The sequence below is a fragment of the Camponotus floridanus genome, unplaced genomic scaffold (assembly GCF_003227725.1).
Source record: "Camponotus floridanus strain SB8 unplaced genomic scaffold, Cflo_v7.5 scaffold5, whole genome shotgun sequence".
Classification (NCBI taxonomy): domain Eukaryota; kingdom Metazoa; phylum Arthropoda; class Insecta; order Hymenoptera; family Formicidae; genus Camponotus; species Camponotus floridanus.
This window is the reverse complement of record NW_020229658.1, coordinates 1,090,949-1,108,394: the sequence shown is the minus strand read 5'-3', so window position 1 is coordinate 1,108,394 and position 17,446 is coordinate 1,090,949. Positions and strand designations below refer to the sequence as shown.

General features: G+C 30.1%; 5 protein-coding genes across 7 annotated transcripts; 3 read left to right on the top strand and 2 right to left on the bottom strand.

The window, feature by feature from the left end:
- Positions 1–130: 130 nt before the first annotated feature.
- Positions 131–1,510, top strand: LOC105258298 (stimulator of interferon genes protein). Its single transcript, XM_011269484.3, has one exon. It carries the CDS (start codon positions 146–148, stop codon positions 1,427–1,429), a length of 1,284 nt encoding a protein of 427 aa, XP_011267786.3. The 5' UTR covers positions 131–145; the 3' UTR covers positions 1,430–1,510.
- Positions 1,511–3,677: 2,167 nt separating this feature from the next.
- Positions 3,678–7,683, bottom strand: LOC105258307 (eukaryotic translation initiation factor 4E-binding protein 2). The gene is made up of 4 exons (XM_011269496.3): positions 7,484–7,683; positions 7,116–7,387; positions 4,114–4,269; positions 3,678–3,901 (listed from the first exon to the last, which is right to left on the bottom strand). The coding sequence occupies exons 2-4, from the start codon at positions 7,255–7,257 to the stop codon at positions 3,852–3,854; spliced, it is 348 nt and encodes a 115-aa protein (XP_011267798.1). The 5' UTR covers positions 7,258–7,387; positions 7,484–7,683; the 3' UTR covers positions 3,678–3,851.
- An 896-nt stretch (positions 7,684–8,579) lies between these two features.
- Positions 8,580–10,161, top strand: LOC105258314 (cyclin-Q). Of its 2 annotated transcripts, none has more exons than XM_011269517.1 (6): positions 8,580–8,720; positions 8,896–9,029; positions 9,213–9,310; positions 9,382–9,600; positions 9,698–9,928; positions 10,018–10,161. In XM_011269517.1, exons 1-6 carry the CDS (start codon positions 8,683–8,685, stop codon positions 10,111–10,113), a joined length of 816 nt encoding a protein of 271 aa, XP_011267819.1. In that variant the 5' UTR covers positions 8,580–8,682; the 3' UTR covers positions 10,114–10,161. The 2 variants fall into 2 exon arrangements, with proteins under 2 accessions (XP_011267819.1, XP_011267811.1); XM_011269509.1 differs by having other exon boundaries at positions 8,580–8,756.
- Positions 10,162–10,553: 392 nt separating this feature from the next.
- LOC105258324 (arfaptin-2) lies at positions 10,554–12,966 on the top strand. Of its 2 annotated transcripts, none has more exons than XM_011269531.3 (6): positions 10,554–10,704; positions 11,313–11,516; positions 11,589–11,774; positions 11,860–12,181; positions 12,255–12,432; positions 12,507–12,966. In XM_011269531.3, exons 2-6 carry the CDS (start codon positions 11,315–11,317, stop codon positions 12,657–12,659), a joined length of 1,041 nt encoding a protein of 346 aa, XP_011267833.1. In that variant the 5' UTR covers positions 10,554–10,704; positions 11,313–11,314; the 3' UTR covers positions 12,660–12,966. The 2 variants fall into 2 exon arrangements, with proteins under 2 accessions (XP_011267833.1, XP_011267842.1); XM_011269540.3 differs by having other exon boundaries at positions 10,561–10,704; positions 11,607–11,774; positions 12,507–12,964.
- Positions 12,967–15,511: 2,545 nt separating this feature from the next.
- Positions 15,512–16,324, bottom strand: LOC105258338 (mitochondrial import inner membrane translocase subunit Tim10 B). Its single transcript, XM_011269553.2, has 3 exons — positions 16,116–16,324; positions 15,872–15,967; positions 15,512–15,780 (listed from the first exon to the last, which is right to left on the bottom strand). The coding sequence occupies exons 1-3, from the start codon at positions 16,137–16,139 to the stop codon at positions 15,610–15,612; spliced, it is 291 nt and encodes a 96-aa protein (XP_011267855.1). The 5' UTR covers positions 16,140–16,324; the 3' UTR covers positions 15,512–15,609.
- Positions 16,325–17,446: the final 1,122 nt, after the last annotated feature.

The window sequence follows — 17,446 nt, the reverse complement described above, 5'->3', positions numbered from 1 at the left end:
CCAATTCGATTTTCGCGCCAACAGACTAAAACTTTAAGCTTATCCACATACAAAGCAAAATTTGCATAGCCAATGAATTCTGATTGGTTGATTGGCATTCACGCAAGTTATTGGGTGACCTTCATATTTTGGAATATTCTGCTCGATGCTCAATTTTGCTATAGGACATGTAAACCAGGCGTCTCTATTCCACGAAGTCCTATCTTGCGAAGATATTTCCTCGCCTACCCGCGTCTTCGTTGGATCAGTTCAAACAGGTTCAAATTTACGTGCGCAAAAAACTCGGCGATCGGTGGTGACCCGTAAACACGAACGACCTGTTAGGATGGAAAGCGAAAGCTATTCACCGCCCGATCCTAAATTGGAGACTTATGTGACGCACAGTCTCATCCTCGTCGTCATTTTCGCCATCCCTGTCGCGTACAAAGCGACGAAAGACGGGGGGATGATGATGTCGGTGATAGCGACGTGCCTCGCTACATCCGTATTCCTCGTGATCTTTCTACTTTGTGACGTAATACTGCGTCTGTGTCAGACGGTCATCTCGTTGACGAACATGGATCCGCGGTCTGGACAAAGTTTCTCATCCATCATCAGTCATTACTTTGCTCTGAACACCGCATCCGCGGTGGTCGTTATTATCGGTGTGTTTTTATTCCTTATCGCGTCGACGATGATCGTTCGAGGATGCCCGTTGAGTCACGTATGGGATTTCGGTCCCTACATCTGCGTGCCGTCAATGATATTTTCCTTCTACTTGCTGAGGATAACGCATCTGGCCGAGTGGGAGAGAGGACCGCTCGATCTCGACGTCATGAAAGGTCTGGATTATGGCACGGGTATGGCCTACAGTTTCTATTACGGTTATCTCCAATTGATCCTACCGAATCGCGGCACCACCGATAGCAAGAGCATTATTGAAAAGATAGAAAACTTTGAAGACAAGCACGAAGTAACTTTCCCAGTGCACAAGCTGTTTATTCTGATACCATCGTCAGGATACATCTCGCCACACTTAAAGGAGATGTCGGACCAGTGGATGGAGAGTGCGCGCGAATTGGAAGAGGAGAAACGCGACCGAGCTGGTCTAATAGGAAGAACATATCGTAACAACGCTTACAAGATATATCCTAATGGAAGAGACTCTGGTGCTAGTCCAATATATGTAGTAGCGGAAGGTGCAACACCATTGCTGACATTCTATGAAGTACAAAAACACAGTCATCCAGAATCTATTGTATACAAGCGATACAAAAACGAAATTACCATGATGTTTTATAAGAAGCTGGGAGAAATTTTGGAAAGTGAACCAGCTACAAGAAACTTATGCGAATTAATTTACTACAACGATTATGATTCAAAAGGTACTAGAGTTAATGTCGCAAAGGTAATCTTACAAAGAATATCTGAAATAACAAGTTCCACATAAATATTAAAAGAAGTTAAATATATATTTTGTGAATTCTTTGTTTATGATAAGTTTTATATGAGATTATATATATATATACTCCTGGACAAAATTAATGCTTAATTTTTTTTTACTTTTTTTTAAAATTTAAATATCAGCTTTTAAAGAAAAAATGAAAAAAAATTGCAATTTAATTTTGTTCAGGAGTATATATATATATGTATAATATATATAACTATATATAGCAACTTATTTGATCAAATTTGCATTATTTATACATTGGTGCCAAAGATTGTATTATATTGCCTAAGCAGAGAATTAATATATAAATCTTTATATATAATAGGCCTCTTTTCTTTTACTGTAAAGAGTAATATATCACAAGTGATCAAATTTGCAAATATATACAACATGTAACAATGTTGCGCAAACTAGTAATTAAAACTAAAACTAGTAATTAATTTTTACAATTTTATGTTCACAAATAACATATTCTTGTTCCTCTTTTACATTCTACATTTTGACAGTATTAATTAAAAATGTTGTAATTATAATATTATAACTTTTAAGATGTACTTATGAGATTATTTTCTTTTATGAATTAGGAGAATCCAAGGTTAACACATGATACAGATAAATTTTATTTCTATATAATTTAAAAATAAAAATTTTATTCACAATTTTTATATATATATATGCATTCTGATTGAATTAATAAAATCATCATGAAATACTTATGCTCAAAAGTACAATCACAATACTTTTTAGAATTAATTAAGTAATTTAGAATTACAATACACTTTTAAAAATTGCTAGACAAGTAATTTAATTTTCATATTTTATATATTTGTTAAAGGTCTTTTTATAATGTATAAAAAATGATAGTAAAATATGTATATCTATGTATAAAATGTGTCATTCATTCACAGATACAAATTTCTTAAGAAATAGATTACAAAGTTTCAGCAATTCTAAAAGCAAGTCTTGATGACCGTTAAAACATATCCATGTATAATACGATTAGTGTCTCCATGTTCACAATCGTACTTCTTATATGTAAATATATATATTAAATTCAACAAGAATTAATATCGAGAATGAAATAATTTGTAACATATATAAAGTATTTGTTGTTTTGTCACAGAGCATTTTATTTAAAAAAATCATACTTCTTAATAAGGCTATTAGTAAAAGGTAAAATTGAAGCATGTTAGCTATACTTGCATTTGTCACCCGATTAAGTTGACATTTTCGATTATTGTTACGAACACATTTAAATCGTTATAGTAAACGATCGGCTCATTACATTTATTACATGTCCATTTCAAATTACTCTGCAGATATGAAGCATTTACTGCTTAATATATATCTTGTGATTTCTTTGTTTGTGATAAATTTTATATGAGATTATATATATATATATATATATATATATATATAAAATATATTATATTATATATATTATATATTATAATACATTTTTATATTATTATAATATATATATATATATATATAAAATATTATATACTATATTATATATATTATATATTATAATACATATATAATAGTAACTTATTTGATCACATTTACTATTTATACATTGGTGCCAAAGGTTGTATTACGTTATCTAAGCAGAGAATTAACTTTATACATAACGATCCCCTTTTTTTTTAGTGTAAAGAGTAATATAATATATTATAAGTGATCAAATCTGTTTAAAATATATATAACAACATATAACAATGTTACACAATTTAAAACTTATAGCAATCAATTTTTGCAATTTTATATTCGCAAATAACATATTTTTGTTCCTCTTTCATATTCTGCATTTTGACAATATCAATTAAAAATATTGTAATTGATATAAAATCACCGGAAAATACTTTTGCTCAAAGATACAATTACAATACTTTTTAGAACTTTTAGAATTAAGTAATTTAGATTACGATATATTTTTAGAAACTATTAGACAAGTGATTTAATTTTTATATTTTATATATTTGTTATGAATCTTTTTATAATGTATAAAAAATGATAGTAAAATATGTATATCTATGTATAAAATGTGTCATTCATTCACAGATACAAATTTCTTAAGAAATAGATTACAAGGTTTCAGCAATTTTAAAAGGAAGACTTGATGACTATTAAAATATATGTACGATTAGTGTTCATGATTGAACTTTTTATATGTAAATATACATATTATATTTAACAAGAATTAATATCGAGAGTGAAATAATTTGTAATATATATAAAACATTTATTGTTTTGTCACAGAGCATTTTATTTAAAAAAATCATACTTCTTAATAAGGCCATCAGTAAAAGGCACAAAATTGAAGCATGTTAGCCATACTTGCACTTGTCATCCGATTAAATCGACATTTCCAAGTATGGCTACGAACACATTTAAATCGTTTTAGTAAACGATCGTCAGATTACATGTCCATTTCAAATTGCTCTGCAGATTCCTCGATCACCAGAACATCTGTAACATTAAATAAATATAAGAAAAAAAATGTTTATCGCATTCAATATTATTAATATAGAATAAATCACAATTTTACCAGGAAAAAATTCATATTTAATTTGAAATGAAAATTAATCAAAAGTTCCTTTAATAAAACATTGTGTATAATCTTTTTTTATAGAGGAAAAAATCAAGTGATAAATGGAATGATAAATTTCAAGCAAACTGACCTTTATCGGAATTTTTAGCAGGATCTCTTACGATTGCTGGTGTGCTGCCTTTCAGTAATTCTGATGGTATGCTCAACGTATTTCGCGGCGGTGTTCGTGATACCGGAGAGTTTCGCAAGTTCATCAAAAACGCACGTTCATATACAATGCGAGTACCTGCGTAGAATTCGTAAATTGTATATAATTGTATATAATTATTGTATATAATTATATATTATATAATTATATATAATTATATATAATTATATATTATATAATTATATAATTATATTATAATTATAGAATTTTACATAGTATTATATAATAGAAGCTTTGATTGTTCAATAGACAAATTGTACAAGAATTTGTGATAAAGTTACTTTTTCAGATAAATTTAATAATATGAAATTAAATTTTCATTATATGATTCATTGAATATTCATTAAATATTCGTAAAATAATAATTTTAAAATAATAATTAGAAGCGATTAGAAATATGTATAACACAAATACTATGTAAATCACTATCACAACACAATATTCATTGTGTATATAAGTCTGATTTAAAGTCACAATATACTCATGATAAGAATTATCTGATAAAATTGCAACACATTAATTAATAGAGATAAAGTATGAGTCAATTTTATCATAAACTTATCATATAGTATTATATATGTTTATTCGATTAAGATTTGACAGAACAAAGGATTTGTATTCTTGAAAAATAATTCTATTTTCAGAAAAATGCGAATCAAATAAAATGAATGAAATGAAACGATAAAATAATTTTTGACAAAAATTTATATAGGCAAAGAATGATGACACACAGGAACGATACAATGGTCCGACAGTCACATGAAAAGAGGCGCATACAGTGCCTATTAATACAAGAGTATTTCTGTACTGACACCTACCTAACTTAAAAGGGATGGAAGGATCGACGAGATTGCTAAGATAAACATAATCATAGTAAACATAAAAATGTATGTGAAAATTATGTTTATACTTTCTAAAAAAAAGAGAGAAAGAAAGAAAGAAAAAAAGCTTCACTAAAAAAAGTTATTTTGCATAAGATAATATCTTAAAAATAGAAATCTTTTTATATTTATTCACTATAAAAAAGAAAACGTGCAACATGACTCTCCATTAAATTTTCTACGATTAAAATAAAACAATTTCTTTTCTCGGACAATAATAGTATAAAATAATTACAAAAAACGTATGCAATGTTTCAATGTTAGGACAAGGATACACCATTCATTTGTAAACAGTTGTATAACAATTGTTATTGTTTACACGCGCGCGCGTAGAAATGTCATGCAAAATTCATTTAGATGTATGTTCATCGGGCATAGAATACACGTGTCACGCGTTGAAGTTAAAGTTATCGCCAATGCCCAGCAACGAATACTTGTTTTTCAAAGCACCGTGACTTTTAGCTCGGCGTCGGAGTGATAAACATTACGCGTCACCGATTACGCATCGGATGATGTTCACACATTAATTCGGCCTTGATCGTTATTTAGGCCTAGGAACGTTACAGGACGTGCAAGATGTGCAAAGTGCACGTGGCCTTACTGACGTAGAGTAGAATATTTTTGCTTATTATAAATAAAAATTATATGCTTAATCGATGCTTCTTCTCAATTCTTTCGTAAAAGAATCGAATCGAAATTTATCAGAAGGAACGTGCTCTTCTTTTTTTTTAATTCTTATATTTTACGTCCTTTTTCCTAGAAATAATGAATGTATTCAACGCTCTGATTCGCTTTATTGACTTCTCTGAATCTTCTTTTTAATCGAAAAATAATGTGTATTCAAAGAAATGTAAATACAAGCGCAACAAGTTATCATTTAAAAGACGATATATGTTTATCTAACGTATTATCTTCGAGATTTGAAAATCTGCTATTAATATCACAAACTCGTGTATGTGTAACGTTATCGTGAATTAACTTTATTTGCGCGCGCGCGCGTGTTGTGTGTGTGTGTGTGTATGCATGCATTTAGTCGTGTTTTATTTATTTTTTTTTTTTTTATTAAAAAAGTATAAACATAATTTTTCATTTGTATTATTAGAAACATTTTTCATTCGTATTATTAGAAAATTTGAAGTTTGAATAAAAAATCATCAATTGTAGATCTGTGTTTTATATATATATAAAATTTATACGACGCAAAAATTTTGAAATTTTTTTCATGCAGACGAAAGTTAAATCCCGAAATATGCAATTATGTAACATGCTCGTTATCGAATCGAGTGTGTATAGGTGTGAGAGAGATAACCACGCGTCGCGCCGGCTGACACACGTAAATACCAATGGCCTTGACGCTTGCACGTGTTGCATTTGTTTATCGAGGTCGCACCGACTCCCAAACGTTATCTCGGAGTCGATGCCTTCGCGTCTTCCGATACGTATAAAACGTCGCAATAAGTTTATCTTTTTGTCTTCACATGTATGCGTGCGAAATGCAAGTGCTTTTCTAAGAAAAAAAAATGAGAGAAATTTTCGTATCTGTCAGTATTTGTTTTATCTGCTGATTGTGCGAGAAACATCGCGACAGATGTTTATTAGGTGGAACTTTCACATCGGAATTTGTAATTTCTTTGTCAATATTCCTCCTAACGAGAGAGTGTTTCATTCGAGAAACAAAGTACGTGATATGATTAGGAGAGGGAACTAAATTCGGAGATGATATAAATATACATAAAAAAATCTATTTTTTTCGCTTTCTTTGAAATATATCGCGCCAATCGAAAATTTCTCTCGGATTTATTCGAATCGAACTGAATTCAAATTCAGTGCTGGACTTCGTGATTTTTTTACGTTTTCACGATCGACGAAGGATATACGGCAAAATGTTTGTCGGTTGCCCATAGAACAGAAAATTTTTAGAATTTCAAGGGTTCTTCCTTTTTTCTTTCTTTCCATAGAAATCACAGAGGTTTGACCGTAGTTTCATGGTCAGAAATAAATTTAAGAAAAAAATTGACCTGAAGGAATAAAGGATGCACTGACCTCCCGGTGTCGTAGAATAAAGAGTGCCTCCAGGAGTGGATGAATAATCCGTTGGCAACTGATTAGGATCGTGGATGACGATCCTCTTAGACGGTATGCTCTGGCTCTGGGTAGCCTGTCTGGCGATAGGAGAAGCAGACATTTCGTATAGCGTCTTTTTCCTCGTATCTTTTTCTTCGGACTCTTCTCGCGTTTCGATCCAGCAAAAACAACGGTCAGGTCGACGATGTCTCCAAATTGATCCCTCGACTGGTTGCTATTAGCGGCACCCGCTGCGCAGTTACGTACATAAGGAGAACAAAAATATGATACCATGTGATTGATGGCAAATTTATGCAAAAGCGCCGATATTGTGAAGGATAATATACCGTATTCGTCAAGTTCGTCCTGCTTCTTTTGCACCGAGTTGCGAGTCTCTCTCGACTAATCCACACGCGATCCTAATTGAGAATCTAATTCGTAATAAAGTTTTTTCGTCTCAGCGCGACATAACCTATAAAATTAGCAGCGAAGAATGCACCACCTTGTCCCGTGCAAAATGCCGCGAAATTCGATAAGCCAGTGTCCGTTTATATAAGCTTTCCACCTCTTCCAAGGGCGTCTCGCAAGGGAGGGGATAACAAGGTAGCCAACTTTGTAAATAAACTCATAGATTGGAGCGATTGGAGCCACAGGTTGGAGCAGAGAGAAGACTGAGAGATGTCATGGCCTGCTTTTAGATGATCCCTGAAAGCGATACTCCCTCTATGGACATTGAAAACGTGGACATGAATTATAAAGCTATGTCCATCAATGTTCAGAAGGTAACATATAACAATTTCTGGTTTTGTTCCGTGCTATGTGCACGAAATGCCGATAGCACTAGTACTGTATAACAATAATTAATTCTCTTTTGCTCTTTTATATACCCTCTGTTTTAATTTTATTCGCAGTAATGAATGAATGCGATTCGATAAAAATTTATTGTTGCGATACAGTTTTATGTCGTTAATTAATTTTTAATTAATTAATATTTATTAATATTATAGCAAACGCTCGGTAACAAACGTAGTAAATGGTTCATGTCCGTGATATGGTTCGTATCCGGACTACTCAGATATATTACTATCAGAAAGAAATCTGAGAGCGACATGACTTTAATTTTTTAGTGGCAATATATTTTTATTCTATCTCAAAGTATTTAGTAAATTTCTTTAATTACATATATGTATATTGTAATATGTTCCTAAGAAATGATTTAGACTGAATAATTACAGGTACTGAAACATTTAAAAAAACACTCAATAAATATGTTAATTTTTTTATATTATATTTTATATTTTTATATTTTTTTATGTTGTCCAAAGTTTATTAACGGTAGTATATCTGAGTCCGGATACGAACCATATCATGGACATGAACCATTGATTACGTTTGTTATCGAGCGTAACAACATAGTTTATGTCCACTTTCATACTCAGGGGGCGCGTCAAGACATGCGTCCGCTGAAGCGGAATGGTCGCTCTCAGATTTCTCTCTGATATTACGATTTATAAACATTGTTTTCTGTGAAGCACGCAATTTCGAGATGAATCCCTCAGAGCCGAGCAGTACCGAAACTCTCAGGTACAATGAGTTCACATTGGATGATACTGAAACAAGGTTATATGCCGGTTTATTTTTGACAGATCAAAATTTTACGCGTACTTTATCTATGATATTGATAATGACATTAATGATTTTGCAGAAAATTTGCATGCCACAAGTGACATTATTAGTTACACTTATTGTTTCTTTTCAGCTCTAAGATGAAAGATGTGATCGATGTTCTAGCGATGCAACGTGAAAAAAGGAATACGTTGCAAAAAAGTATTACAATTGATTATACCAAGTCTAGCGATAGTTTTACAGTTTCACGATTTATATTTGAATGTGGTACGTCAAATGCGATATCTTTGCTGTGTTCCGATATCCACTAGTACTGAAAATCTGTAATTTACATCACGTATACTATAGATTTTCAGTACTGTCATTGAATTGGAATATAGTTCTTGTAGATGTTCCATGGAAGAAGTCACATTTTTAAGATAAACTACAAAAAAATATCTTTGATTGTAGGTTTAAAATTAGAAGCTCATCCATTAACAATAGCTACCGCTGCAACATTATATCACAGATTTATAAAAGAAGCAACGTTACAGGGATATGATAATTATGTAAGAATAAATAATATAGAAATAATATTAATTAAATTTTTAATAAATATTATAAGTCTCATTTGTTTTAGTTAATAGCATCGACATGTCTTTATTTGGCCAGTAAAGTCAAAGATGATGCATTAAAAATAAGAGACATAATGAATGTATCTTATAATACACTTCATAGAGGATCTCAGCCTCTAGATCTTGGTGATCAATATTGGAGTATGAGAGATGCGATTGTACAAGCTGAGCTTTTAATTATGAGAATGCTCAAATTTCAAGTCACACCTGTACATCCACACAAGGTACAAGCATTACTAATTGTATAATATTAAAGCAATATTAATTAATTGTAACATATATATATGAACAATTTACATGTTATACAATTTATTGTTACAGTATATGCTTCATTATTTGAGATCTCTACAAGCCTGGTTTGGCGAAGAGGAGTGGTCCAAGTATCCAGTTGCCAAAACTAGTATGGCATTGTTGCAAGACTTTCATCATTCCCCAGCTATTCTTGATTATCCACCAAATTTAATAGCAATAGCTTGTATTAATTTGTCATTGCAAATTTATGGTGTAGTTGTACCTTTGATGGACGAGTGTGATCAACAACCATGGTTCAATGTAAGTATGGTGTGTGTGCATATAGGATATTAATTTACATCTAAATTAATGTAATGTGATTTGATTGTGTGAATTATTCCATGCAACAGGTTTTCTGCAAAGATTTAGCAAGGGATAAACTATGGGAAATTATGGAGAAAGTTATGGCAGCATATGATGAAGAACCTGAAACGAGAGATAACTGATCAGAACGAAATTTGTATCTTGCAGCGCAATAAAATAATTCCTTCATATTAAAAGTTGTCGTAATTATGTAGAGAAGAAGCAAAGACTTTTTGTAAATGAAAAACTACATTTTATGAATTTTGTATGTTTATTTTTATCCAATTGAGATCTTAGATACAAGCTATCAAGGCCAAATAATGTTCTTATTATAAAACTTTTCTATTGTCTCTTATTTTAAACATTTTATATTATTGATGCATGAATGTATCTAATGCTCCGATTGCCTATTGATAGAAATTTCTATCATTTTACGAGCATTTAGTTGACGGTTTATAATCGAATGGACAAGATCATAATTGATTACAATATTGGACTTTATTGTACGGACATTGATTGTGTGCACTGTCAGGTACATACATAATATATAGAATATCTTGTACAGGTATTGGTGATATTGGCACTCATCGCGCCACCTAGGTTGGCACACACATTATTCTCTTTTCATGAAACGCCGTAAAGATAAAAATCGCAACCGTCAAGTGTTTCGATTTATATTATACATATGTAATAGCACGGTAGAGGTAACACACGGACGTCGATCTTTTAGTGTAGTAAGTATATTATAATTCGACGCTATTTTTTTCCACGACACAAATCTGGTTTACTCTTACGAGAAATAAGCGTTCAGTGACGTGTCTCTTCGTGTCTCTTTTACGAGGCATGAATTTTCTGTTATGATACGACAAGTGAGAGATGTATGCGCGTATGTGCTAAACAGATGCCGTTTATGGTGATCCCGATTATTCAGTAATTATTACGCACGAAAAAAAACGTCTTCATGTCGCGTGCATATACAGTGACACTCGAATGTTGCGAGCAGTGATTATATATCTATTACATTCTCCGTCAAATTGTTAATTGTAAGTATCTCGCATGCATGCAGAGCGTGCTAAAAAATACCAGTTCTTTGCGAAAAGTATACGACGTTCGTTTCCAATATGACTGCAGGGTGGCTGTCAATGTCGATTTTTAACATCCTGAAATTTGTTCGATTTGAGATACATTTCCAATTTGACAGAATGTAATTTGCAAATGTATTTCAAAAAGACAGACATGTCTCATGCTATTGCTTATGAGAGCTTAAATTAGATTTCGAAGGAGAATTTATTTTTTCAAGAAGAGTATATGGGATACATGGAATTGGTATGTCTTATTACAGGAATGTCCCAAATTACGGTTACATCAAGTGGGATGGAACGCAGCATACATGAGATGTTAAAGGATGCGCCTTCCTTGAATGAGAGTGACAGTGCTGTACATACCGGGACTCCTCCACCTCATGTACCAAACAACTGTAGCAGCGATAGTCACCCGAGACCAGCCACTATAAATTTGAGCTTAGGAAGTCCTACAAATCAGACTTGTATATATCAAATATTCTCTTGCATATTTATCAGCAAATAAAATTTCAGAGATTTTAAAATTGGAGTAAAAGATATCTGTCTTTTTTCAGCTATGACAGTTTCCCCAAGTACACCTATTCAAAATGGTGATACACAAACTATGCGCACTACTCAAAGCAAAATTGAGAGTCTAAAGAATTGGAGTATTTCTACATATAAATGCACCAAACAGTTAATGTATGAGAGATTAGGAAAAACATCTCGTACTATAGATTTTGGTGAGTTTTGCCTATATAAGAAAAGGCTTAACAAATTATTGTCATTTGCAAGACATAAAAATAAACATCTGTTTTTTTATTCCAGAACTTGAGACTCAGATTGAATTGCTTAGAGATACTCAGAGAAAATATTGTAACGTTCTGCGATTATCACGAGCTTTGGCATCACACTTTCATCATGTTGTTCAGACACAACATGCCCTTGGAGAGGCGTTTTCTGAATTAGCACAGAAATCTCCTGAGCTCCAAGAAGAGTTTCTATATAATTCGGAAACGCAGAGAAATTTAACTAAAAATGGTGAAACACTTTTAGGGGCCTTAAATTTCTTTGTTTCTTCAGTGAATACCTTGTGTAATAAAACAATCGAAGACACTCTACTCACAGTGAGACAATATGAAACTGCAAGGTATGCAAATTTTGTTTTCTATATCTTTTAAAAATATTATATCATTTATCATTATGCTGTAATAATTTTACAGGATAGAGTATGATGCATATAGAACAGATCTAGAGGCTCTTGTGCAAGCTACAAAATCAGATGGCAGTAATGCAGCAAGATTAGAAGAGGCACAGGCTAATTATGAAGGACACAAACAGAATTTCGAAAAATTGCGCTCAGACGTTTCTATCAAATTGAAGTTTTTAGATGAAAACCGGGTACGCTTTCTTAATTCTTTTCGAAATCGCCAATTAATTGGCTCTCATTTTCTAACAATACAATATTGTTTCAGATTAAAGTGATGCACAAACAATTATTGTTATTCCATAATGCTATATCTGCATACTTCTCGGGGAATCAAACTGCATTGGAGGCAACTCTCAAACAATTCAACATCAAGGTGAAATCACCAAATTCCACCTTGCCCTCATGGTTGGAACAGTAGTTGAATTAAAGTGAACATCTCTCTCTTCTCCTGCCGCGAAGGATGTGACTGTACAAGCGCGTTCGCCCACTGAATTATTCTGTTGTGAAATACAGAAAGTAAAGGTAGAACAGTTATCAAAACCACTCAACAATTCGCCGGTACGTATTGAAAGCTGCCGTTTAGTCTGATAATTTAAATAATGTAGAGTGAAAAAAATCGAGATTTATGATGTGTATAAACAGACTGAATCCCCAAAAGTTATGGTGTAATATCTTAATCATTATATATTGATCATTATATACATATACATACATGTATATATACATATATATCTACACAAATATATACACGCATACGTATATATATGTATATATATATTTATATATATAATATTTTTGACATACACATCATGTATAAAATTAATTCTTTTAAGAAAATTGCAAATTAATAGGAAGTTCAAAATAACTTGTTCAATAATGTCTTAACAATTAAGTTCCAATGCTTAAACATTTAAAGAGGCAATAGATTTAATTTTTATATTTGTCTTATAGAGGAAATGTAATTTCTCTTCAATGTAAATACGTAACGTGACGTAATATGATAAATGGAGCCTTCTATTTTACAGTATATTAGTGATATTAATTGCTTGTTTATATCACATTTTACACATGCATAATGAGCATGTAATTTAATAATATACTATCTACTATCTTAAAAGACTAATCTTTAAATTATAAATCATTATTTCATAAAAATTCGAGCTTTGACGTTATGATATTATTAAATTTACTCTTGTTTTCATATCTAAGAACATAATTACTTAAATTATTACAAATTAATTTGTTAAAAGCAAGAAAATGATTGGATAGAAAATTTCAATAGAATGTTACATTGAAAATTTCAATTGAAGTGCAAAATCTCAATTGAATTGCATCATACATCAAATATTAATGCGATTTTAATATCAATATATTGTTTTGCATTATATCTTACTGTAATTATTAAATTTTGGTATTATTATATAGAAACTAAAAGTATTATATATTTATGACTATATATAATAAAATAAATTAGATCTGAATAACATGTATGAACTAATTTTGTCGAATCTATTTTTTAAAGGATCATATGTATGATATAATTCATTTTTTAAAATTTATTCTTTAATCTTCAAACTCATAATGCATGCAATTATAAATTATATAAATGTTTTATAAATAATTATATAAGTAATAAATATTTGTCATCCTCTGTGAATAATGAGAATTATATTGTGATCATATAAAATGTGTATTAATTTTTGTTAAATAGAAAATTTTTTTATAGTTATATGTATAAAATAAAAATAAATCTTTTGTTTCTCCTATAAGAAAAATTGTAAGAAATATTATAAAGATATAAACATCATAACGGTATATTTGTAGCCATATATTGTTACAAGTATATATTTATATATAAATTGTAGAAGAATGTATGAATTTATTTTTTAAAATTTCTACATCAAATTCTATTTAAAAATTTATTTTAGTTTCAAAGCTTTAAATTTAAACAAAATATTGCAAAAGAATGCTAGTCATTTTCTTACTTAAGTATTTAAAAATTATATATAAAAAATTCTATATAATTTTGTATCAAAATAAGTTTAATCGCTTACGCTTGTATTCTATAGTGACAACATGATATATGTACAATGCGTTACACATATACACTACACACACACACACACACACACACACACACAACAATTTGTAGTTTCCAGAGATCCGAAAAACTTTTTAAAAATATTTTGTAGCAAAAAGTGATGGCATTTTTCCAATAATGGTCATTTATTACTTGTCATAATAGTGATTATCATTGCATCTAGTTGCAGTTAATGAACAAATAAAAATCTAGTTAATAGAGTGATATAATATTATAAAGGTGTTATATATGCCACAAGATTGCGAAGATGACTCTTTCAACGTGTACATGATATTTAATAAATATTCACATGTGTGTATGGTGAATGTATACAAAAAGTATAAAGATGTATAAGATATTAATCTCGAAGAATTCGCAGGTTTCTTATATATTTCACGCTTGTATCCGTTATCTAAAGATTGAGCGTGATATGAAATATTTCATAACTCTGGCCTTTGTGTAACAACTGCTATATTCATATCTGTATATATTCTTTACATATTATGTGAAGATAAAATATTAACACCTTCTTTTCTAGTTTACATAATTTTGCTACACAGCTAAGTTGCATTCCAGAATATAATTAAAGTTAGGTAAATGCTCTATCTGCTAGGATCTGATCTTTTTTAATCAGTGCTACAAAAATTAATTTTTATTAGATTTGAAATTATATATATATATATAATTCTTAAACATTTTATTATTTATAAAATATATAGCTGAAATATTATGTTCCTAACTATGATGTTATTGTGTGTGTATATTATGTGTATACAAATCTCTTAATAATAAATGAATGCTTATACTTGCCTCCTTTTTATATCTCTTACAAAATGTATCTATACATAAAAAAAAATAATTCAAGGTAATCTTAAATCTATATTATAAATTAATCTCTTCAATTGTATCAAGTATAACTTTTCACTGCCAATAGTAAAAATCTACAGTATGCGTGACAACAAGATTTTCAGTATTGGAATATTGGAATATCGAAATGCCTGATTGACAACATTATACTCATAAGCATAATAATTATCTCAATATATAAAATTTCTTTGCTTAAATAGCTATATACAAATAAATGATATAAAGGAGGAAATACAAATATATAGAATATATTCTCTACTTGATTATCCTATATATACATATGTAAAATGTTTTAAAATATTATTATTATATACATATATTTATATGTACATGTATTCCACAGAATTTTATAATTTATGATTAAATTAACTAGAGAATATTTGAAGACAGATAAATACATCATACATAATTGATATCAGTATCATTGTGAATTTTGTGTCACTTGCTGATTTTGTGCTTCTAATGCAGCTTGAGTTGTATTTATTTCTTCTATTCTTTTACGAACCATTATAGGCTGCACTTCCATAAATATCTCCATTATTTTATGATTTGCATGAATATATTTTTGTGCACAATTACTTACGCAAACATCCTGCAATTCCAGAGATGAATATTAATTGTTATGGATTTATTTTCAATACTGTAATATACATATAATGACTAACATTTGTAGAAATACTTACTTCATTGGAAGTGACTTCTCGAGTGAGGAAAGTATTTGCACATTTCTTAAAACAGGTCTCAGATATTTGGTTGTAGAGGAGAAGAAAATCTCTGAACTACTGAAAACAGATTTACTGAAAATTTATGTGACAATTTTACTATTATAAGAACATTGCACATTTTAATAAAATAATTATATTTTATACACACGAGAAGATATATGGTTATATCTAATCAAATTGTAATTATATTAAATTTAAGTACATTTCTTAACTGTAACGCATCCATGTAGATAGTTGTATATTTTCAACACTTTAAGAAAATATTATTTTTCTAAAAAGTATCTATCACTTTGCTGTGAAATGTTATTTCAATAATATCAAAGAGAAGAACGAGAGCAACGAGAGGCATACTCTGCTTCACAACAGGACACAGGACAAACCAGGATCAAGGTAGAAAAATTGCACTTAGTATAGATAGCTACACAAAGTGTGCACTATCTGCACTATGCGGTACTTTGTTAATCTAGTGACTTTACCCGCGAGAATGTCAAGGTTCGTTCGAACGCGTGACGCGCGTAAACATAATACACGCATGTATGTGCGCCAACAGCTCTTTTAAGAAAATACTCAGGACTGAAACAGTTTCACCAACTGGTCAATTGACGAGTTTTTTGTATCAGTGATTGGTAGAACTGTCTCATATATGAAATAGTTGAATTGAACTTTTTTGAAAAGTTTATTCGTCGTTGTCGCGATATTAACGTCCGGAATAAGTGGAATATATTCGTAAGTTATATACAATTTTATTATTAATAAATAGTTGATTGCTCTCGAAATACGATACTCGATTATACGATAGGAATCAAAATTATAAATTATTACTTTGTTGCAATCTTTACGAGCAATGATTATTCTTCTATTTCTATTTCGTTTCTATCCTAATATATATGTGTACACACACACACACACACACACATTTAGAATTCTAATATAATAAATAAATATTCTCTCTGATATCATTTGATCTAAATATAATTTGATTCAGAACGCGCAATAAAACGATCGAATAAAAATCGGATAATTAACATAACGGAAATATATATTTTTAAAGTTATATACAAGTGTATTTATATACAAGTATATCTTTAAAGTCACACACACACACACACACACACACACACACACACACACGTACACGTACACACGAATTAATTATTTATTAAACGATTAATATACTTCGTGAAGTTATTTCCATTTTTATTTGCAATTATGATCTTTAATAAAGATTTCTCATCATAATAAAAAAATTTTATATCGTTTATCAAAAGTTTAAATTAGATTTAAAAGTATATTATTGCCTCTTTTCGATAATAATTGATTATTTCACTGTACCTATTTCGTGAATAGCTATCATTACAGAGATCGCGTAGAGTTTGACAATGCAATAAAATTAATAATAAAATTCCAATAAAATTAAATACAAATTAATTATAATAATTAAATATAAATTTGTTTATAATTAACTTTTTCTACGTTGAGAAAAGTTTTTCGTTTCTTTTGGAATATCTTAAAGATTCTTTTAATTAAATTTTA

Coding starts and splice junctions, on each gene's coding strand:
- LOC105258298 (XM_011269484.3), top strand. CDS start 146: ATGCTCAATTTTGCTATAGGACATGTAAACCAGGCGTCTCTATTCCAC.
- LOC105258307 (XM_011269496.3), bottom strand. CDS start 7,257: ATGTCTGCTTCTCCTATCGCCAGACAGGCTACCCAGAGCCAGAGCATA. Junction 4,270..7,115: donor TTATTCTACGACACCGGGAG/GTCAGTGCATCC, acceptor AATTCTACGCAG/GTACTCGCATTGTATATGAA. Junction 3,902..4,113: donor TGCTAAAAATTCCGATAAAG/GTCAGTTTGCTT, acceptor TTAATGTTACAG/ATGTTCTGGTGATCGAGGAA.
- LOC105258314 (XM_011269509.1), top strand. CDS start 8,683: ATGAATCCCTCAGAGCCGAGCAGTACCGAAACTCTCAGGTACAATGAG. Junction 8,757..8,895: donor TTGGATGATACTGAAACAAG/GTTATATGCCGG, acceptor GTTTCTTTTCAG/CTCTAAGATGAAAGATGTGA. Junction 9,601..9,697: donor CACCTGTACATCCACACAAG/GTACAAGCATTA, acceptor TTATTGTTACAG/TATATGCTTCATTATTTGAG.
- LOC105258324 (XM_011269531.3), top strand. CDS start 11,315: ATGTCCCAAATTACGGTTACATCAAGTGGGATGGAACGCAGCATACAT. Junction 11,775..11,859: donor ATCTCGTACTATAGATTTTG/GTGAGTTTTGCC, acceptor TTTTTATTCCAG/AACTTGAGACTCAGATTGAA. Junction 12,433..12,506: donor AGTTTTTAGATGAAAACCGG/GTACGCTTTCTT, acceptor ATATTGTTTCAG/ATTAAAGTGATGCACAAACA.
- LOC105258338 (XM_011269553.2), bottom strand. CDS start 16,139: ATGGATGCGTTACAGTTAAGAAAT. Junction 15,968..16,115: donor ATGCGTTACAGTTAAGAAAT/GTACTTAAATTT, acceptor TGTTTTCAGTAG/TTCAGAGATTTTCTTCTCCT. Junction 15,781..15,871: donor GAGAAGTCACTTCCAATGAA/GTAAGTATTTCT, acceptor CTGGAATTGCAG/GATGTTTGCGTAAGTAATTG.